Raw genomic sequence first — 17,441 nt, forward strand, 5'->3', positions numbered from 1 at the left:
GTTGCCCCTTGATTAATTACGCAAATAAACAAACAAAAACAAATACTTCTCCAAAAAACGGCATCTAGCCTTGTATCTTCTACCAGCGGCCTCCCCAAACCACAGTTTACCTGATTAGGTATTGCCAGGTGAGCAAAAGGAGAGAAATATGTGTGGAAAAAAGCGATCGAGAGGGCGGGTGTGTGAGAGGCTGAAGTGTGCGTCTGCTTTCCACGATCGCGTGTGTGGGAGATGTTTGTGAAATAGTTGTGGCTTGGTGAAGCAGGACAGATCAGGTCAGAACAGAAGGTGATGGAAATAGCTGCCGTGTCATGAATCGACTGTGGAAATGTTCACCCTGTCTGTCTGGTTTGCTCTTTCCTGCCTCAGGATCACCTGGATAAAGCCATCGAGCTGAAGCCTCAAGACCCCCTGTCCTACTACCTGCTGGGCCGCTGGTGCTATGCGGTGTGTGACACTCATTATCTCGCGCATCTCTCCACATCCCGCCCTGAAAGCCGACCCGACCTCTTGTCTCCCTTTGCAAACACGCCCACTGTTTCCCCTTAATCACCGCCGCTTGGGTTTTCCTCGAGGTTTGTTTTCCCCGTGAGGATGTTCAGGAGAGGACAGCGGCCATTGTTAGCTTTAAATCAGATTGTAAGCTAGAACTTAATTTTCATGCAACTTGAGTTGAACATTTTGTTGATGCAGCTCCCGATTGTTTTCACAATGTCTGGTCAGCCAGTCATTCTGTACTAGCAGTTCATTTGGAGCATTGCATGACTCATATATTTTTGTAGTTATTTTTCTCGAGTTGCTGCAGTCCAAATGTCAGACTAGCTGTCAGGAAGGAAATAAGTTATTAGCGAGATCACTGTCATTAAAGTCAACAACACTCACATTTACTAATCACGCTAGGAGTCAGGAGCAGTGCGCGCTAACACCTGATGTTTTCACAGGCTGCGTTTTATAGGCCCGCTGTCGTGTTTGCATGTCCCACAATGATCTACTGTTTGCACTCGGCATGTGCCTCTGTTTGAAGGCTTCCGCGATGACGCCATGGCAATACTACACCTGTAATTAGACGGTGCTCAGATGAATGGTGTGAAGCAGACTTCTTCTGGCTATTATCATTGTCTGACAACAAATTAAATTAATTATATATATATATATATATATATATATATATTTATTTATTTTTTAATTTATTTTTTTAAACATGCAGGTCGGAAGGTACCAGTGCGTAAACTACCAAAATACTCCCAAAGTCTCTTTTGCACTCAACTTTTTAAATCTTTGATTTTGCTTATAGTTGATTGGAGATATGTGCTCAAAAATCGGCCCCTCACTCGAATCAGTATTCCGAATGACCATTATCTCCATTTTGTTTGACAGTTAGCAACTTTTGAAATACACATTACTGCCATCTACAGGCCTTAAGTTAAGCTTCAGCCCAATCATAGTGTCATCACTTAAATGATTAGCTTCGATTTTTATCACAGCGATTCAATTGTGCAATGCGAGTAGAAATCAGAATGTTTAAAAAATCGTAACACAATTAAAAGAGCAAATGCTATGTTTTCCATCCGTAGGACTTCTAACTTTATTGTACTGGAGGATCTGGCGTTTGACCTTTAACTTGTAGGATGTCTGGTCTCATTGGTCTCTTCACCACTCACCCTGTTCATTGGCTGTTGCCACTGACAGAGAATTTGTATATAAAAGCATTTTTAAATATATTTTTTTAAATAATCTTTTGTGTCACCAGTCCTAGAACATTTCTGCCTTTTATACACAAATTGTAATGCAAAGTATACTACAATGACTATTATTAACTGCATCAGGAGAGAAGTAAAAACAACCTTTCAGTTTCGTTTTGACTGCTAACGAGATGCATTTGATAACCGCTAACAAAGCAAAGTTGAAAAAAACACCATCAAACCAAACACTAACATTTCACAAAATGGCTCCAAAAGCTATACTTTTATTGCTTAGCCTGGGAAAAAATAGGCAAGTAGCCATTTTTTTCAGCTTGGAACAGAGAATAGGTTCCAAAGAAAAATAAGTGTGCGGAACCATGAACATGCGGGAGAAAACTCAAAGTACTCTTTTACGGAATCATGTTTGTGTACAACGCATAGTGTAGTTCTGTTATCCACCATTCATCATAATGCCACCCTCTTAAAAATAATTGTCAACAATTTTTATTTTTTATTTATTTTTTGTGCCTTAATCATTTCCTCGGGATGCAAATGGTTAATTTTTTTGTGAAAAATCTGAAAAAAATTACATAGACAATTATTTTAAGAAGGCATCGATATGGTATTTACATTTCCCCTTAGATTAACTTCAATACATAAACTAAAAATATCATATTTTTCTTGTGTCCCTTTTGCAGGTCGCCCAGTTGTCTTGGCTTGAGAGGAAAGTTGCTGCCGCATTATTTGGGGAACCTCCCAGTGCCACAGTTGAAGACGCACTGAAGAATTTTCTGAAGGTTCTGTATTTCTTCATTCAAACCAATTAGTACTTGGCCATATCTATTTGGTTAATAATGCAGAGACAAAAAAAAAATATTCAAAGCATTCCACTCTGGTCTCTGCTACTATGTTGAGAAAATGTATTCTCACAAGAAATGACCAAACGGACTCTCACTTATTTATTTGTCTGTCTTTCTACACCATTGTTGAGGTCGCCGGACCGAGAGGTGACTTACATAACTGGTTGAATGAACCACATACAACTGCAGTCATTTCGTCCCTGGGCCTGAGCATTAACTCATTCACTGCCATTGACGGCTATTGACGTCAAAAATTCATTTGAACCATTTCTAATAGTTTAACATTTTTTCCACTTTTGTTAACAAGAGTATGAAAACCTAGAAGAAAAAAATTATTGTACATCTATAACAGATATCAAACTTGTGATTAATCGGGAGTTAACTATTGAAGTCATGCGATTAATTACAATAAAATATTTGAATTGCCTGGCGATTTACATTTTGTAATCGTAATTAATTGCATGACTTCACGAGTTAACTCACGATTAATCGTAAATGTTATATCTGTTCTTAAAGTACAATTAAAAAAGTGTAGGTTTTCATACTCTTGTTAACAAAAGGGTAAAAAAATAGTTAAACTAATAGAAATTTGACATCTATAACCGTCAATGGCAGTGAATGAGTTAAAATAGTGTTGAGCTGTATCGGCGGCCAAGACTTTTAGCACTCTATGCTACCAAGCGTGGGCTCGATCACCGACGTATATATCTTGAAAAGTACCTGTTGGGGCAAAAAAGATTCGGTACCCCAGCATGGGGTTAGTAATTAGGGTCATGGGGTCACCCTGAACTGTTTTGATAACTGGTGTCACCCAACACTGTCAAGTCTATTAGCAGCCTGCGTGTGTGGCCCCTGCCGACCAAACTGCCCCACCCTCCACCTGCCAGATGATACAACCTTGGACTTAACCAACCCCAATTTAGATGGGGCGAGCTGGCTGCAACGAGTCGACTGACTCCTGTGCCAAATTCTCAGAAGCCAAACCCTTGGTGTGTTTAGATAGGCTTAATGTGTGTTCTCACTTTTTGATTGTTTATATAGTAGAGATGAGAATTTTGCTTCTGGCTAATATAACTGTGCGTGCCTCTTTCTTGCGTCTTGTGTATCTTTACCCATCAATTTCTTGCTCCCTGTTATAACATGTTACCCACGACATGGAAGCAAAACTGCCAAAAGGCTTTTTGTTTTGTTTTTTTGTTTAGCGAGGAAGCTCAAAGAGAAATCAACATGAATTCCTTTGAAAGCTAACCATAGCGTTTTTCTCTGTTGTAGGTTGAAGATATCCAGCCAAGATATTCCAAACTCAACTATGTATTTCTTGCTAAGGTCTGTTATCTTATAGGCTCCTTTTGAAAGTATTTTTAATGTTTATATGTCCCCTCCAAAAGTATTGGAACAGCAAGGTAAATTCCTTTGTTTTTATTGTATACTGGAAGACATATGGGATCCAGGTCAAAAGATGAATAGGAGACAAATGTTCCAAATTCTAGTTTTTATTTCATGCGGTTTTACAACTTAATTGTTTCTGGGGTGTTTCTCCCTTCAAGGGGGAGTCAACCTTAAACGTTTCTTGACAACAATATGTTTTATGTGACCTCACTAGTCTAAACATGACATTCTGATTAATATTACATTTGTGGAATATGAGTTATGCAGCAAAATCCAGCCGTTTTTATCCATCTCAGGGGGCGGCCATTTTGCCACTTCCTGTCAACTGAAGATGACATCAAATTGATACCTCTGACCGTCTCAAATCAAAACTGAGCCTTAATATCTTTGCAAAGGCAACATTTTGAAGGCGGGATTAGAGTGCAATTGTACCTCATGTTTGTACCATCGACATATTTGTTGACATCGTGATTTATAATGGTCTCTCCTTCCGTCTGACAGTGCTACAGAGACATTGGGTACATGAAGAAGGCGAGGCAGATGTGTGCAGCTGCTGCATCGATGCAGTCGGTTTCAAAAGAGGTAGGAATTGTCATATTAAAAGAAAAAAAGAGTCCTTTCTTGACCCCGTGCTCTTGCATGGTACCACACCAGCTGAATATAATGACAAAAATAAGCACATATGCTAATGTTAGCTTACCCTGTTCTTTAGCTCTGGAAAAGGTGCAATGGAGTGTTTTATTGCATTATACTAATATAAATGGTCCGTTAATAGGATGAAGACGCGCAGAAAGAGCTTGACCTTCTCTTCCCGGAATTTGGATTGTTAGAACCCGAAGATGAATTGGACCTGTAGCTTCTGCTGCTATAGGACACGTGTGTGCCAGTGAGTGCACTGAGACCATCAGAATTCTCAAGTTGTTGAGTTCCATCATCCATGGGAGCAAAATTGGCTGATAGAGTCAAAGTTCATTGTTAAGGTTGGTGTGGCTAAAGCCCTGGTGGGCTCCCCAACCTCATCACGAAAAGCTTGAATGGGAAAGCAAGCCTTGTTGTTGGACTTGTTGCTACTGCCTGTTCCGTCCTGTTTGTCAGCAACATCAACAAGAAAAGCAACTCAGACAAAGCCAACACAGTCAGTGGCCATTTGTTGTCCAGTCCTTGCTGATGAGTGGCTCTATTTTCCCCGCACCTGAGAACTATTGATTGACACTGTTGACGTTGGCGTATGTTCAGAGTCAAATGGATGACATTCATCATTGGCCTCCCTGCCAGTGGCACACCTCCCGTGTCAATGATGGCATGTCGTCGCACTCGCTACCAATTATCAAGTGAGTAAGTCACAACTTGCCGTAATATGTCACAGTACGGCAATGGGCTAAAAGCAGGTTGAATTATTTGACCAAAAATGACACCTGAAGCACGGTCACTTGCAAAAACTTGCAAGTCATCCAAATACAATTGAAGCACAAGTGAAATAGAAGTTAAAAAAAAAACGCTTCGTTTTTTGGGAGCCTGGCTGCTTTGGAAGAGAAAAACATGCACAGACAAACACTTAATTCAGCCTAAATGGTGAGTTGTATTTTTAATCATTTGTTTTTATTTACTTCAATGTGGGTGTGTCAAACTGTCTGAACGCGAAAAGCAGTTTGTGGTGCAAGATATCGCTGATGTCATTAATTAATCGACTTCAGTTTGACTTTTATCACATTATAGCCGACTATAGCATCGCATAGACATTTTATATCCCGTATATTTCAGCAAATTCTTGAATCGAACCTTGGGGTTTCAATACAGAGACTAAGCTTGCAGATTTTTTTTTTAAATGCAACGGAGCTCCAGTTAAATTCTCTCTTAGACACAAAGTGGTGTGAAATATGTTTTTGTGTTCTCTGCATATAATTTAGAAGTAGGTTTTGTAAAAAAAAAAAAGTATATGTAGTCCAAGCTTTGTATGTGTGATTCACAAAATAATGAATGCCATTTTGGGTGAATAATATTGTTAAATTATAAGGGTTGGGGTTTTATTTAAAAAAAAAAAAAATAAGTTTTATCAATTCCTAATTGCTTTAACGATTGCACTCTAAGGGCCAGAGATGTATTTATTTCATTCTTTACATTTCTTTTATGTATTTTTAATCTGCTTTTTGGAAGAAAAAAAAACATCTTTGTCACATTACATTAGTATATAGGCAAGGTGACGTTGCATGTGTGTGATTTTGTTTTATTGAACGCCAAAGAAATTCCGATATTTGTGAAGGTTAAGGATGCAGATAACCTTCACAGATGCTTATTCTGTATAGACTTGTGTGAACTGAAACATGGATGGTATTAGAATCCGTAATTAAATCTGCTAAATCAATGACACTATCGCAATCCTCTTGTGTGTTTTTTTTTTTTTTTTGACCTTGCTGAATTATGTAATGATTTTTATTATAAACCTATTTTCAAGGCATGTCCTTTTTTTGCCAGGATAATATTGACATATTTTCCCATATCTGATTCAACCAAATAGCCCGCAGGTTTAGTCATGTTTCAACGTCTTAGTTCATGCTTGAACTACATTTACCTCCCAAATGAATTTAAATGACATGTAGGATACTGTTTTGAAAATGTTGTCTTCCTCTTGCTCCTGCGCACGTCATTGAAGAGGGCTGCAGGATTCTAAGGAACGAGTCCTCAGACAGAGTCGATCTGCGGGTGTGATGGCCTCTAATCTTGATTTTGGTACATGCAGGCCTTGCGGAATGAACCTTTGGTTGCATAATAGCACCTCACATTTTTACCAGTGTTCTTTCTCCTCAAGCTCAAATTCCTGAGGAAGGATGAGCCGATTCTTTTAATTATTTGAAATCACCTCACCTCCATGCGTGCTTTCTGTTTTGTGTTGCCACACACAACATTTCTCCACCCTACGAAACATTTGTGGAATTCCCTATTTGTTTCCCTCCTTATGTAGTTTATCAGCTGATTTAATGGCACGGTTTCAATGAGGATGCGACTCGAGCAATTACTTGTCAACTGTAGAAATGTAAACGTCCTCTAAGTGAAGACACAGCTGCATCCTACCTCCGCACTAGTAAGTCAACAATAAATTTAAAAAAGTGTGACTTGTTATAAGCACAAACTGTAATCTACCTGCATGTTCTTACAGCATTTTTTTTTTTTACGACTTCTAATCCCTCAAGGGGAAATTCAGTTGGTTTTAAATGATACATTTAGAGTTGCATTTAAGCATTAACATGCTCCATTGATGCATAAGAGCATGCAAACTCCTCTTTGAATTGGACGTGTCTAATGTTCATTCCGATTTATGTGCTAAAGCCCACATGTTGAAATGACAAAACTGCAGCAGCGTGCTGTGAATACTCCAGATTAAATGCGGAGGTTCTTGCTAATCTTGTTAATGCAGTCTTGACAGTACAAAGCTTTAATGACATCTTGCGCTTCTTTGTGCAATATTTAATCTTTTCTCGGCAGGCTTTTGCACGTCCGACACAGTATGAGGGACTTCGCGTATTGATGTGGAACTACAAAGGTTTCTGCCTTCTTGACATTTCTCATCTGCCAACTGTTCGGATTTAACTACTAAACTGTGTGTGTTTCCATTTTTAATAATATAGGTCGCAACCTGTGACAATTGGGGCACCGTGAGGTCCCCATCTTGAACGTGGCACTGATAAAAACATGCATGTTGACAACCTTATCAGTCATCATCTACTATACTTGTATCACACTTTGTTATGCACTCCGCATGTCTCTAGCTGATCAAGTACAGGATGTTCTGGCGGTGGGAGATAACAGCTGTGCAGGGAAAAGCATTCCCCAAACACTTCCATTTGTCCTTACCTGACCTGGATGGTGATGAAGGTGAGAAGATCACATCTCTGGCAGCGATCACTAAATAGTAGTACTAAATAGAAATCACAACTGCATGCTGGACCATGAGACTTAAGCAGTTCAGAACTAAACACTTTTACTGTCCCACTTGACTGCCACTGTATTGTTCCTTCAAAATATAGCCATTAAAAGCTAAAATGATGGCAACAAAAGTGAGTACACCCCAAAGTGAATATGTCCAAATAGAGCACAGTTATGAACAAAGATTGAGGGGGGAAATTAACTGTTACTACATTGCTGTTTTCTTAAGATGGATCCCTGGGGCACCAGATGGAATGAAAACAGCAGAGGCCCCGGAATTGAACCCTGTGGAACACCATACATTATGAATTCTTATTGCAAATATTCATCCAACCTCTTTCTTTTTTTACTTTTTCTTTTTTTGCTTGATGGGGATTAGAGTAATTAATTAATTAAAAATGAATAATAATTACCATAATTAACAAATCACACTACGTACCATCAAAACAGCCACAAGTCAACTACTGAGCTCACCAAATTCCCTGCAGCACAGATAGGTCAGTCAATGTAGCATGACCACCTGCAGCCAATGATGGCCAAGCGGGGCGTATCATTCGAATCAGTTGTGCATTTTGACCACCGCCGAACCCCTGGGGTTTGATCGAACCCAGATTAAGAACCACTGCTCTGCATAAAGACGGCCTACACTATGAGAAGATTGTCAACACCCTGAAACAGTTTCGGCACAGTGGCCAAGACCAACCGGGGTTCAACAGGACAGGTTGGAGGTGGTCAGCAGCTCAGAAAGGACGCTTATGAAGATGATGCACAGTTTACTGAAGACAAGCAGATTAAGGTATTTAATTACCGGAACCATGTCCTGCTGTGGTCTGATGAGACCAAAACAAACTTATTTGGTTGGTTGGTGTCAAGTGTGTGCGGCGGCAACCAGGTGAGGAGGACAAAGATAAGTGTCTTGCCTGCAGTTAACAGTGGTGGTAGGAATGTCAACGTCTAGGGCTACCTTTCATTGTGTCAATGTCATTTCTTCAATGTTCTACAAAAATATATCATATCTGTTCAAATGTATGTATATAGTCAGTTTTGTGCACATATTTTCTCAGTAACCAAAATTGTGCATTACTGCTGTCAATTTGGCTTGAAATACATCATAACTGTAGTGAGAGCACTGGAGCAACAAAAACACCCAAATGTTCGTTATTGTTCTTTTAGTGGATAATTTAAAATAAATATCATCAGGACCTAATGTAGATTTATTAAGTGGTGCATGAATATAACAGCTCACAAGTAGCGCTTGCATGTACAGTAGCTTTCACAATTTATTATTTACATTATTTGGTATTACATCAGCTTCCTTCCTGAATAACTCTTGCAGGTCAACCCTAGCTGAGCCGCTCCGTCAGCTTATTTTCCTGGTTGTGCACCGAGTCACTATTAACTCATTTACTGCCATTGACGGCTATAGACGTCAAAATTTCATTTGAACTATTTATTTGTTTAAATTTTTTCCCACTTTTGTTAAAAAGAGTTTGAAAACCTAGAACATTTATACAATTAGTGATTAATCCTGAGTTAACTAGTGAAGTCATGTTATTAATTACATTTTAAAAAAAATTAATCGCCTGATTCCCCTAATAACAAAAAAAGAAGAAAAGATTAAAATTGATTAAAATCAATCTTTGACGTCTATGGCCGTCATTGGCAGTGAATGAGTTAAAAATTAGGGGTGTCGGTCGATTAAAATTTGTAATTGTAATTAATCGCATTTCTTTAATAGTTAACTCAGGATTAATCACAAATTTGATATCTGTTCTAAATGTACAATAAAAAAATATCTAGGTTTTCATACTCTTGTTAACAAAAGTGGGCAAAAAAATGAGAAAACAATAGAAATAGTTCAAATTAATTTTTGACGTCTATAGCCGTCAATGGCAGTGAATGAGTTAAGCAGGAATGCCGTATTAGATGAAAACTTACAGACAGTTAGATGTTGGAATCCCGACAGTCCTAAAATAGGCTCTGAGTACATTTCCATTGTCATCAGTTTCTGACTGGCGTTATAATTCATCAATTCCTGATCGGTTTGTGATCACGTCTTTCTTAAAGTGAACGCGTTGCAGATGTGTTTTGCCCAACTTGACATTTCATCTCATAAATAGTTCTTTGCCTCCTGTTATGTCTGACCTCATTTGTTTCCATCCTTTTTTAAGAGTCCGAGGTATCTGCGTTGACGTCCTCGTGGAAAACCTGGCCCGCCACCTCTTCGAGCAGCCTCATGTTATCCCGTAGAGACACGGCTATTACGTAAGAGTTTGGTTTGAGAGTCAGACCGTAAGAATAGCCGAGGCCCGGCGGCTTGGCCGGGTCTGTGGTTATGCGGCACTGGTGGGCCAAAAGAGCCGTGAAAAGGAAGATCTGAATCTTGGACAGCTCTTCTCCAATGCAGCGCCGCTTCCCCGCTGAGAAGATGAGCACGGAGTTGCACATGTCCTTGTCCAGATGGCCGCTGGAGTGCAGGAAACGCTGGGGGTTGAATTTCTCCGGCTCAGGCCAGACGGCTGGATCGTGATTGGACGACCACTGGTTTACAAAAACCACCGTGTCTTTTGGTATGGCGTAACCGCCGATGGAGGTGTCTGCGGTCGTGTAGTGAGGGATGGTAAGTGGCACGAAGCTGGTGAAGCGCATCACCTCGTAGATGAAGGCCATGACGTAAGGAAGTTGAGGCTGGTCCTCGATGGTGGGGAGGCGACTGCGGTCCACCACCTTGTCCACTTCTTCTTGGAGACGCACGTGCATCTCCGGGTACCTTTTGTTCACCAGGAATCCACCATGGAGAAACAACACCGAATTAGAAAAAAAACATTCAAATGCTGATGCCATCGTAGTTATCTCTTCTTATGTTATTCGGATTCTTTATTTCACATATTCTCCTCACTTTATTTAACGCGTTTCATTTCATCATGCTCCAAAAATTCATGCCAACTGGGCTTATATTTTCCTCATTCCACATACTTTGTACTTACATTTTTTTTGTAGCCTACGAACATTACCCCGTTCAATTCAAGTCAACTTTCCACTCCCGTACATTAGTACATTATTAGAGTGGGTTGTCCGGTGAACAAGGGGTCCGCGATGTGAATCCCAACTCCGACTGTCCATTGTAAATGTATTCGTTTACACAAGACACTAAATGATATGCATATATATACTAAATATCATATCATAAAAGGTATTACTTAATCACATAAATGTGGCTTAAATGCATAAAATGCGCATTCATCTTCAATGACAGCTTTCAGCATTATTTTTTTCAATGACAAAATTCACTCATTCAGCAAGCCGTCATTCAATACCTTCACACATTTCAAAGATTCCAACAAGTCATCCAGCTTTCAGCATTCACACGCAATTTCTCCAGAAATTGTCCAATACTACCGTAATAAAAAAAAATGTACTCAAAAGATTTGAATTCAACAAAAGTCAACAGCGGTGCTCATTTGGGATCAGCAAGTTATTATTTTATTTTATTTAAACAATAAACAGAACAAAATAGTGTCACGAACCTTACAAAATAAACCTGGAACCCGCAATGGAGGAGGGTTTACTGTACACATATTTAAATTGTATTTGGTCACTCTAATGTTTCGGTAAGCAAGTTGACTTTAATGCTCCCAATGACGTTCTACTTCATCTTGATGATGTTAAATGCCATGATGAGATTTGAAGTCGTCATCATGACTGAATCTCATCACGACTTTATATTTCGTCAAATTTTTTCCTAGATAGACGGATTATTGACCGGGCCGATTATTGCGCCGGATATTGGCGTTTTGAAAATGTCGGCATCAAACTTTTTACGAATCTGAAGGCCGATAAAGCTGGTATCTCATTGAGCGGCGAATGCTTGCGAACGTAGCGGATTTAAGGTTTTCATCAGGATTTGTAAAATGTTCACAGATGGTTTTTGCTTGTCGCCAAAGTTTCGAGACAATTTTTCACTATCTGCGAAGATCTTTTGAAGCCTTATGTGAACCCTGACGAAAACCCCAAACTAGCTAGTTCGCATTTATTTAAATTTCCACTTTATAAAAAAAAAAATAATATGCTGATAGTGGGAACTCCCTACACTTTTTATTACAAAAAAAAAAAAATTGTTTCAATAAAAAATTTGTTGAAATTTTGGAAAACTTTATTTAAAGCAGAAAACTTTAGGGAAGTATTTACTTGCTTAAATTTTAATTTAGCTTAACACATGCTAATGACCCGAGAAGTTACCTGAAAATGTTTATAATTTTTAAACAAAGCTGTCAATTCTTACATGTTTAAAAAAAAAAAAAAAATTTTAAAGAGTAAATTTTTTAAATTTAAGCTAGTATTTTCTCTTTTACTGCAAATGAATACTGGCTAGAAATATCAGTTAGCGGTCTGAAAAGAAACATATCGGCCTAACACGCCGTCATACAGTTCCGATTTTATCTGTCACTCCGTTTTTATTGTATTTCATATCGGCGCCATCGCTTGCCGCTTATCCACCCAATTACGAAAATCGAATTTGTTTTGCTCCTTCAGGTAGTGACTTTTTTTTTCTTCCTAGACACTTATCACAGAAGCTCACAGATGAGGTTTTGCACAAATATGAAGATGAAGATATGTCACAGCATTGCATGCAAGCGCACGTATTCAATGAGGTCTACTCTACTTATCACAGCCTTGTGGGGGGGGGGGGGGGGGGTTGAATAGTATCTTTGGGTTTCTGCGATAAGTAGTTAAACGCAGTAGCGGTACTTTGACTGCACATTTTTGAGATACAAGCCGTTGCTCAATTTTGTCCTTTAACTTTCGAGCAAACATTTGAATTACAACTTCAAGTGGCGGAGAACTTCACAACATGCGGCCAGCATCGGTTCATGACGTTACGTCTCTTTGAGTCTATTGTTTTGTTGTCACTTTTTCATTTTTTTGTGTGCAGTTATTTGTTCATATGCTATTTTCCCCCCACAGAAAGGAAAGTGGCTTACTTGACAAGGATGAGAATGATCCACTGCAACATTGTCGACAAGGTGTCTTGACTTGCTCCAAATATATCTGCAACAGTGGCTGGCACAAAGTCCTTGACCGATGGATGGCCACTTTTCTCACCGATTTTGTCCAAGGCCACGATCAAAGCATCGGTCATGTCCCTGATGGTGCTCGACTGGAACGTTTTCCTGTGCGCTGTCACTTTGTCCTGAATAAAGACACCGAACTCGCGGTTGAGCGTCTTGAAGTTTTCAAACAAAGTTTGGATGGGGTTGGGGAAGTACTGCAGCCAGGGCATGACATCGACGATGCTCCCTGCGCCCACCGTCTCCGTGAACTGACTGTTCCTGCCCACCAACCGGCGGAACTCGGCGTCGTCGTACGGGTACCTTTTGCCGAAGCACACCGCGCTCATGATGTTGGCCGTGGACACCACCAGGTCCTGCGCGGGCACGAAAAACGTGTGCCGCCGGGTCTTACGCACGAACACCTGCAGAAGCTCTTTAAATTCACAGACGACGTGCCGCTCGAATGTCTTTTTGGTCACCTGGTTGCCCGTGGAAAACATCCTGACGGTGGAATGGGCAACCCTGCGGTGCACCTTCCACCAGTCCGACGCGGTGGTGAAGGCGAGCCCGTTGCCGTTGGAGATGTACTGGAACGAGGTGAAATCGGGTCTGCCGGCAAACTCCGAGCCCTGTTTGATCAGCGCCTGCTTGATGGAGTCCGCGTTCAGCACCACCACGATCCGGCAGCCCAGTTTAATCTGGAACACGTTGCCGTATTTCTCCGCCAAGCGCATGAAATACAGGTGCGGCGCTTTGCCCATTTGCGCCGCGTTGCCGATGATGGGCCAGGCGAACGGGCCCGGCACGCGCAAAAGTGAGCGCCGCTGGAACCAGCGACACACTTGGAAGGACAGCAAGAGAGTGACACAAGTCACTAAAAGGGTCGTCAGAAACGCTCCGCCGCTCTCATCCAGCCTCAGAGCCATCTCGACCATCCTGCAGGGGGGAACAGCATCAATTTGAAAGTCGCCTTATGACCTGCAGAAATCGAAATGCAGCAATTGAAAGTCAATAGGCTGTGAAAGAAGAAGAAGATCTATCCAAAGCTTATTTTTTCCCTCTCTTTTATGGACAAAGTGTAAGTTGTAATAATTGATCCTGCTGCTGTTGCGCAGCCTGCTCGCACCTTGCAATTTTGCAAAAGTCCCAACATCGCAGCCCGCAGCGTCATTGCTCCGCTTTGATAGTGTGGGCAGACTTTTTTTTCTTTTTTTTTTCCTTTTCTTTTTTTAGTAGGTGTTGTTACACATGAAGGGTGTCACCCCGCTCCACCCTCCTCCCTGCACTATGCAGGTAAGGTGCAAAAGTAATTTTGTTGTAAAACAGACAATTATACATTATTGTTATTATTTGATAAATAATTTAAAAAAAAAAATGTAGATAGGCCTACATAATATTTTAGGCTGTATTAGCACAACTAGTAGGCCTACATTTTAAACTCATTTCTTATTCTTATGATTGTATAACACCATGCAGAATAAATATATAAATTAACAGAATATGGAACAGAAGTGACATTTTCTATAGTCTAAAATTCTTCTCATTAACATTTTGGACATGAAAAATTACTGTAATGTTTTATGATTCAATATTTTTGTTTTATGGTCGCTACAATAAATGTTCCAACGTCTTTATTTTTTGTATTTATAGGTTAGCGGTGCTTAATATAGAAATAAATTAAAACTACAAATAAGACAGAAAAAACATAAATGCATGCATGGTCCATTGACCATGTTACAGAATGGCAAACATTTAGATTATGTGCAAACTGGACATCCCAAGACCGTCTTTCACAAGTTTGATAGAAAAGTTGTATTAAAAAGTGGCTTTAAAAATATATAATCATTTTAATTTTTGATTTACGTTGATGTATTCATTTAAGAAACGTGGCATTATTTATTTATTTATGTGGTTTCAATGTTGAACTCCACTATAATGTCATGACAATCATGCATATATGCAGCTCCCATGATGCACTGCACCACAATTATCAATACATTATTCAATTCGTATAGTACCTAAATTAGTTTGTCTTTACAAAGATAAAAAAAAAATTCAAAATCCTATATAGCTTCATTTAAAAGTAAACTATTATTTCCGTTTCATTTTGTATCGTTTTTAAATGATTTTGTTCATTTTCATCACTTATGATAATGCTCGAATTTCTTTCATTTGTTATTTTCTTGCTGGCAACACGAGGCATGAATGAGCATATTGAACTATCATTTCGGATGACGAGGCAAAGTTAAAGGCAATTTGTACGTGTACGTTCCAATCAAGCCACCAGGAGGAGGCGATCCCACAATGTCAAGCATTAATAGCTAATTACCAATGAGTGCACAATACACAGGAGGCCCTGTGGCCAGAGCTGCCTCATGCTGATTTGTCATTTCTGTCTTCTTTGTTGCAAGATGCCGTCATTCTGCCCATCAGTGGACTTGATGACGTATGTGGACGTGTTGCCGACTACATTTGTGTTGATGTGAATTGCTGCTGCTCAGCTCGGGCCTCCTGGTCACTGTCTGTTGGCCGAGTGGAGATTTGGGGGATCCGCTTCAGCACCGCGGACAGCAGCATAGATCACACACTGATGGCCAGTGAACCCCATCAGCCTTCCATTTTCTATAGCGCTTTTTCCTCACTGAGGTCACAGGTCAACGGGAGCTTAGCTTTGTTGACTGCACCCGGAACTGATCACCACATGCACTCACATTCACATCGAGGGAGTACCACAGAGAGTATACCAAGCAAGTAGGGAAATACACACAGGAAAGGCCAAAGCTGAGATTCGAACCCGGAACTTAGAACTGTGAGGCAGATGTGCTGATCCACTGTACACACCCCATACAGAAAATTAATAAATAAATAAATTATATGAATAATAATAATAATAATTGTTATTATTATTATTATTATTATTATTATTATTATTATTATTATTATTATTATTATACCACTAGTACTTTTGATACATAAACCTCCTGCCCGAAAAAAAAAAAAAGCAGCTAATTGGAAAGAAAGACATACATTTCCCAATGTAGTATTTCTCTTAAAATTTCATGCAATGAATGGCAATTTTTTCTTCTTCTAATTTTTAGTTCCTGTAAAATGGCTAAGAGTACCGATACCTTGAAACAATGACAATGGGCCGGATCCTGTAGACTGGCACCAGTATTCGCCCATCCCTAATTTTGACATGAAATGTTTATTATTACCTTTTACCTAGATACATTCATGTGACAAATATGTATCTACAATAATGAATTTCAATTAATCTACCTGCAGCAAATCTGTTTGCATTATATATTAAATCACATATATATTAAATCATACCAAATGTCCATGATGTCCCTTGTTTTTAATTGGAAACAGTGTCACCAAAGACTTAATAATGAACCGACATAAACATAAATATAATAATATATAACAATTATAACAATAATCATCATCATCATCATGATTTAAATATTCCTAAATTAGTGCCCGATGAAGTAAGATTTTGAGGTAAAGTGCACTCACCCGATGTCCAGCTTTTGTCCTTTGATGAGTGTCAGGCAAGTGGAGTGCGGTGGTGCATTTGTAGTTAGCAATCGGTCCAGGAGGGTCCAGGAGGGTGGAGACAAGCCAACGTGCGGACTGAACCCAGCCTCCTTTACTTCGAGAACCTTGTTCATAAACCAAGCCGCACGATGTGACTTTCTCATATTTTGTTTACAAACTATGTTACCATTAAATTGATGATTGTAAATTACAATGACGCATTATTTACATGTACATTCTCCCTTATTTTTTTGTCTCTATCAATGTCACAAGATGTTAGTTGTGAGAAGACCAAAGGACCAATAACACGGTTTGCGCTACACTGAATAAGACGAGAGACGCCGATGGTACGTGTTGACTATAATTGTTTCCTGTTTTTATGTTATTGTTTTGTTTACAAGCACACCATTTTGTATGGTTTCTTTTAAAGTGCTCTATAACGAAATTTGATTTGAGAAAATAAAATGGAAGAAAACTACTGAGTGTGAGGTCATAAAGCGCCTTCTCTAGGAACTTGTCAGCATGTTCAGACAAGATCAAATCAGAGCCTTAACATACTACACACACACACACACACACACGTTCAGATAAAACCCAGCCATTATTTATGTAACAGTATTTGACCGGTCTTCCAGTTGGGTTTCTGTCACCTTGCTGCACCTGTTATTTCCTGCTGGGCTTAAAGTGTGCTCTCTGTTGACACTGTCAGTTTCACCTGCTTCCTGTCACTTTTGTCTGGCTCGTCAATCCCGCTGCCCGTCTGCTCCCGAGCATCTCAGTCTTGGTCATTTCTTTTTCTTGGTTGGAGGGAGCTAGTGATCCTGAACATCACTCGGTCATGTGGCAAACTTTTGTTTTGTTTTTTTAAGAAGGGCTTTTGTTTAAATACCACACACTCTAAAGCCTTTTAAATCCATCACAATAATCTTATTTTCCACTTTAAATTTTGTTTTGACTCTTAGGGAAGGATACACTTTTTTTATTTTTACTTTGTCTAT

The 17,441-nt window shown here is 39.5% G+C and overlaps 2 protein-coding genes across 7 annotated transcripts in view; one reads left to right on the forward strand and one right to left on the reverse strand.

Moving 5' to 3' along the window:
• The window catches only part of rmdn2 (regulator of microtubule dynamics 2), a 36,058-nt gene extending 29,751 nt beyond the window's left edge, over window positions 1-6,307 (forward strand). For all 4 annotated transcript variants that reach the window (XM_086093550.1, XM_086093551.1, XM_086093549.1 and 1 more), the window contains 5 exons: window positions 370-447; window positions 2,381-2,479; window positions 3,815-3,868; window positions 4,433-4,513; window positions 4,707-6,307. In XM_086093550.1, the coding sequence (XP_085949676.1) occupies window positions 370-447; window positions 2,381-2,479; window positions 3,815-3,868; window positions 4,433-4,513; window positions 4,707-4,787 (393 nt within the window). In that variant the 3' untranslated portion in view covers window positions 4,788-6,307. The remainder of the gene's footprint in view (window positions 1-369; window positions 448-2,380; window positions 2,480-3,814; window positions 3,869-4,432; window positions 4,514-4,706) is intronic.
• A 2,807-nt stretch (window positions 6,308-9,114) lies between these two features.
• Window positions 9,115-16,523, reverse strand: cyp1b1 (cytochrome P450, family 1, subfamily B, polypeptide 1). 3 transcript variants are annotated; one of them, XM_086092852.1, is made up of 3 exons: window positions 16,423-16,523; window positions 12,835-13,839; window positions 9,115-10,622 (listed from the first exon to the last, which is right to left on the reverse strand). In XM_086092852.1, the coding sequence occupies exons 2-3, from the start codon at window positions 13,836-13,838 to the stop codon at window positions 10,019-10,021; spliced, it is 1,608 nt and encodes a 535-aa protein (XP_085948978.1). In that variant the 5' UTR covers window position 13,839; window positions 16,423-16,523; the 3' UTR covers window positions 9,115-10,018. The 3 variants fall into 3 exon arrangements, with proteins under 3 accessions (XP_085948978.1, XP_085948980.1, XP_085948981.1); XM_086092854.1 differs by lacking the exon at window positions 16,423-16,523 and adding an exon at window positions 14,030-14,092 and having other exon boundaries at window positions 12,835-13,881; XM_086092855.1 differs by lacking the exon at window positions 16,423-16,523 and adding an exon at window positions 14,030-14,088.
• Between the last annotated feature and the right edge of the window lie 918 nt (window positions 16,524-17,441).

Source organism: Leptonotus elevatus, chromosome 13 (genome assembly GCF_054856555.1).
Source record: "Leptonotus elevatus isolate MCC_2025b chromosome 13, RoL_Lele_1.0, whole genome shotgun sequence".
NCBI lineage: Eukaryota > Metazoa > Chordata > Actinopteri > Syngnathiformes > Syngnathidae > Leptonotus > Leptonotus elevatus.

Bases quoted from the DNA above. Each gene is read 5' to 3' on its own strand.
- cyp1b1 (XM_086092852.1), bottom strand. From the start codon at position 13,838: ATGGTCGAGATGGCTCTGAGGCTGGATGAGAGCGGCGGAGCGTTTCTG. The intron at 10,623-12,834 runs GTAAGCCACTTT...GGTGAACAAAAG, and splicing joins ATCATTCTCATCCTTGTCAA to GTACCCGGAGATGCACGTGC.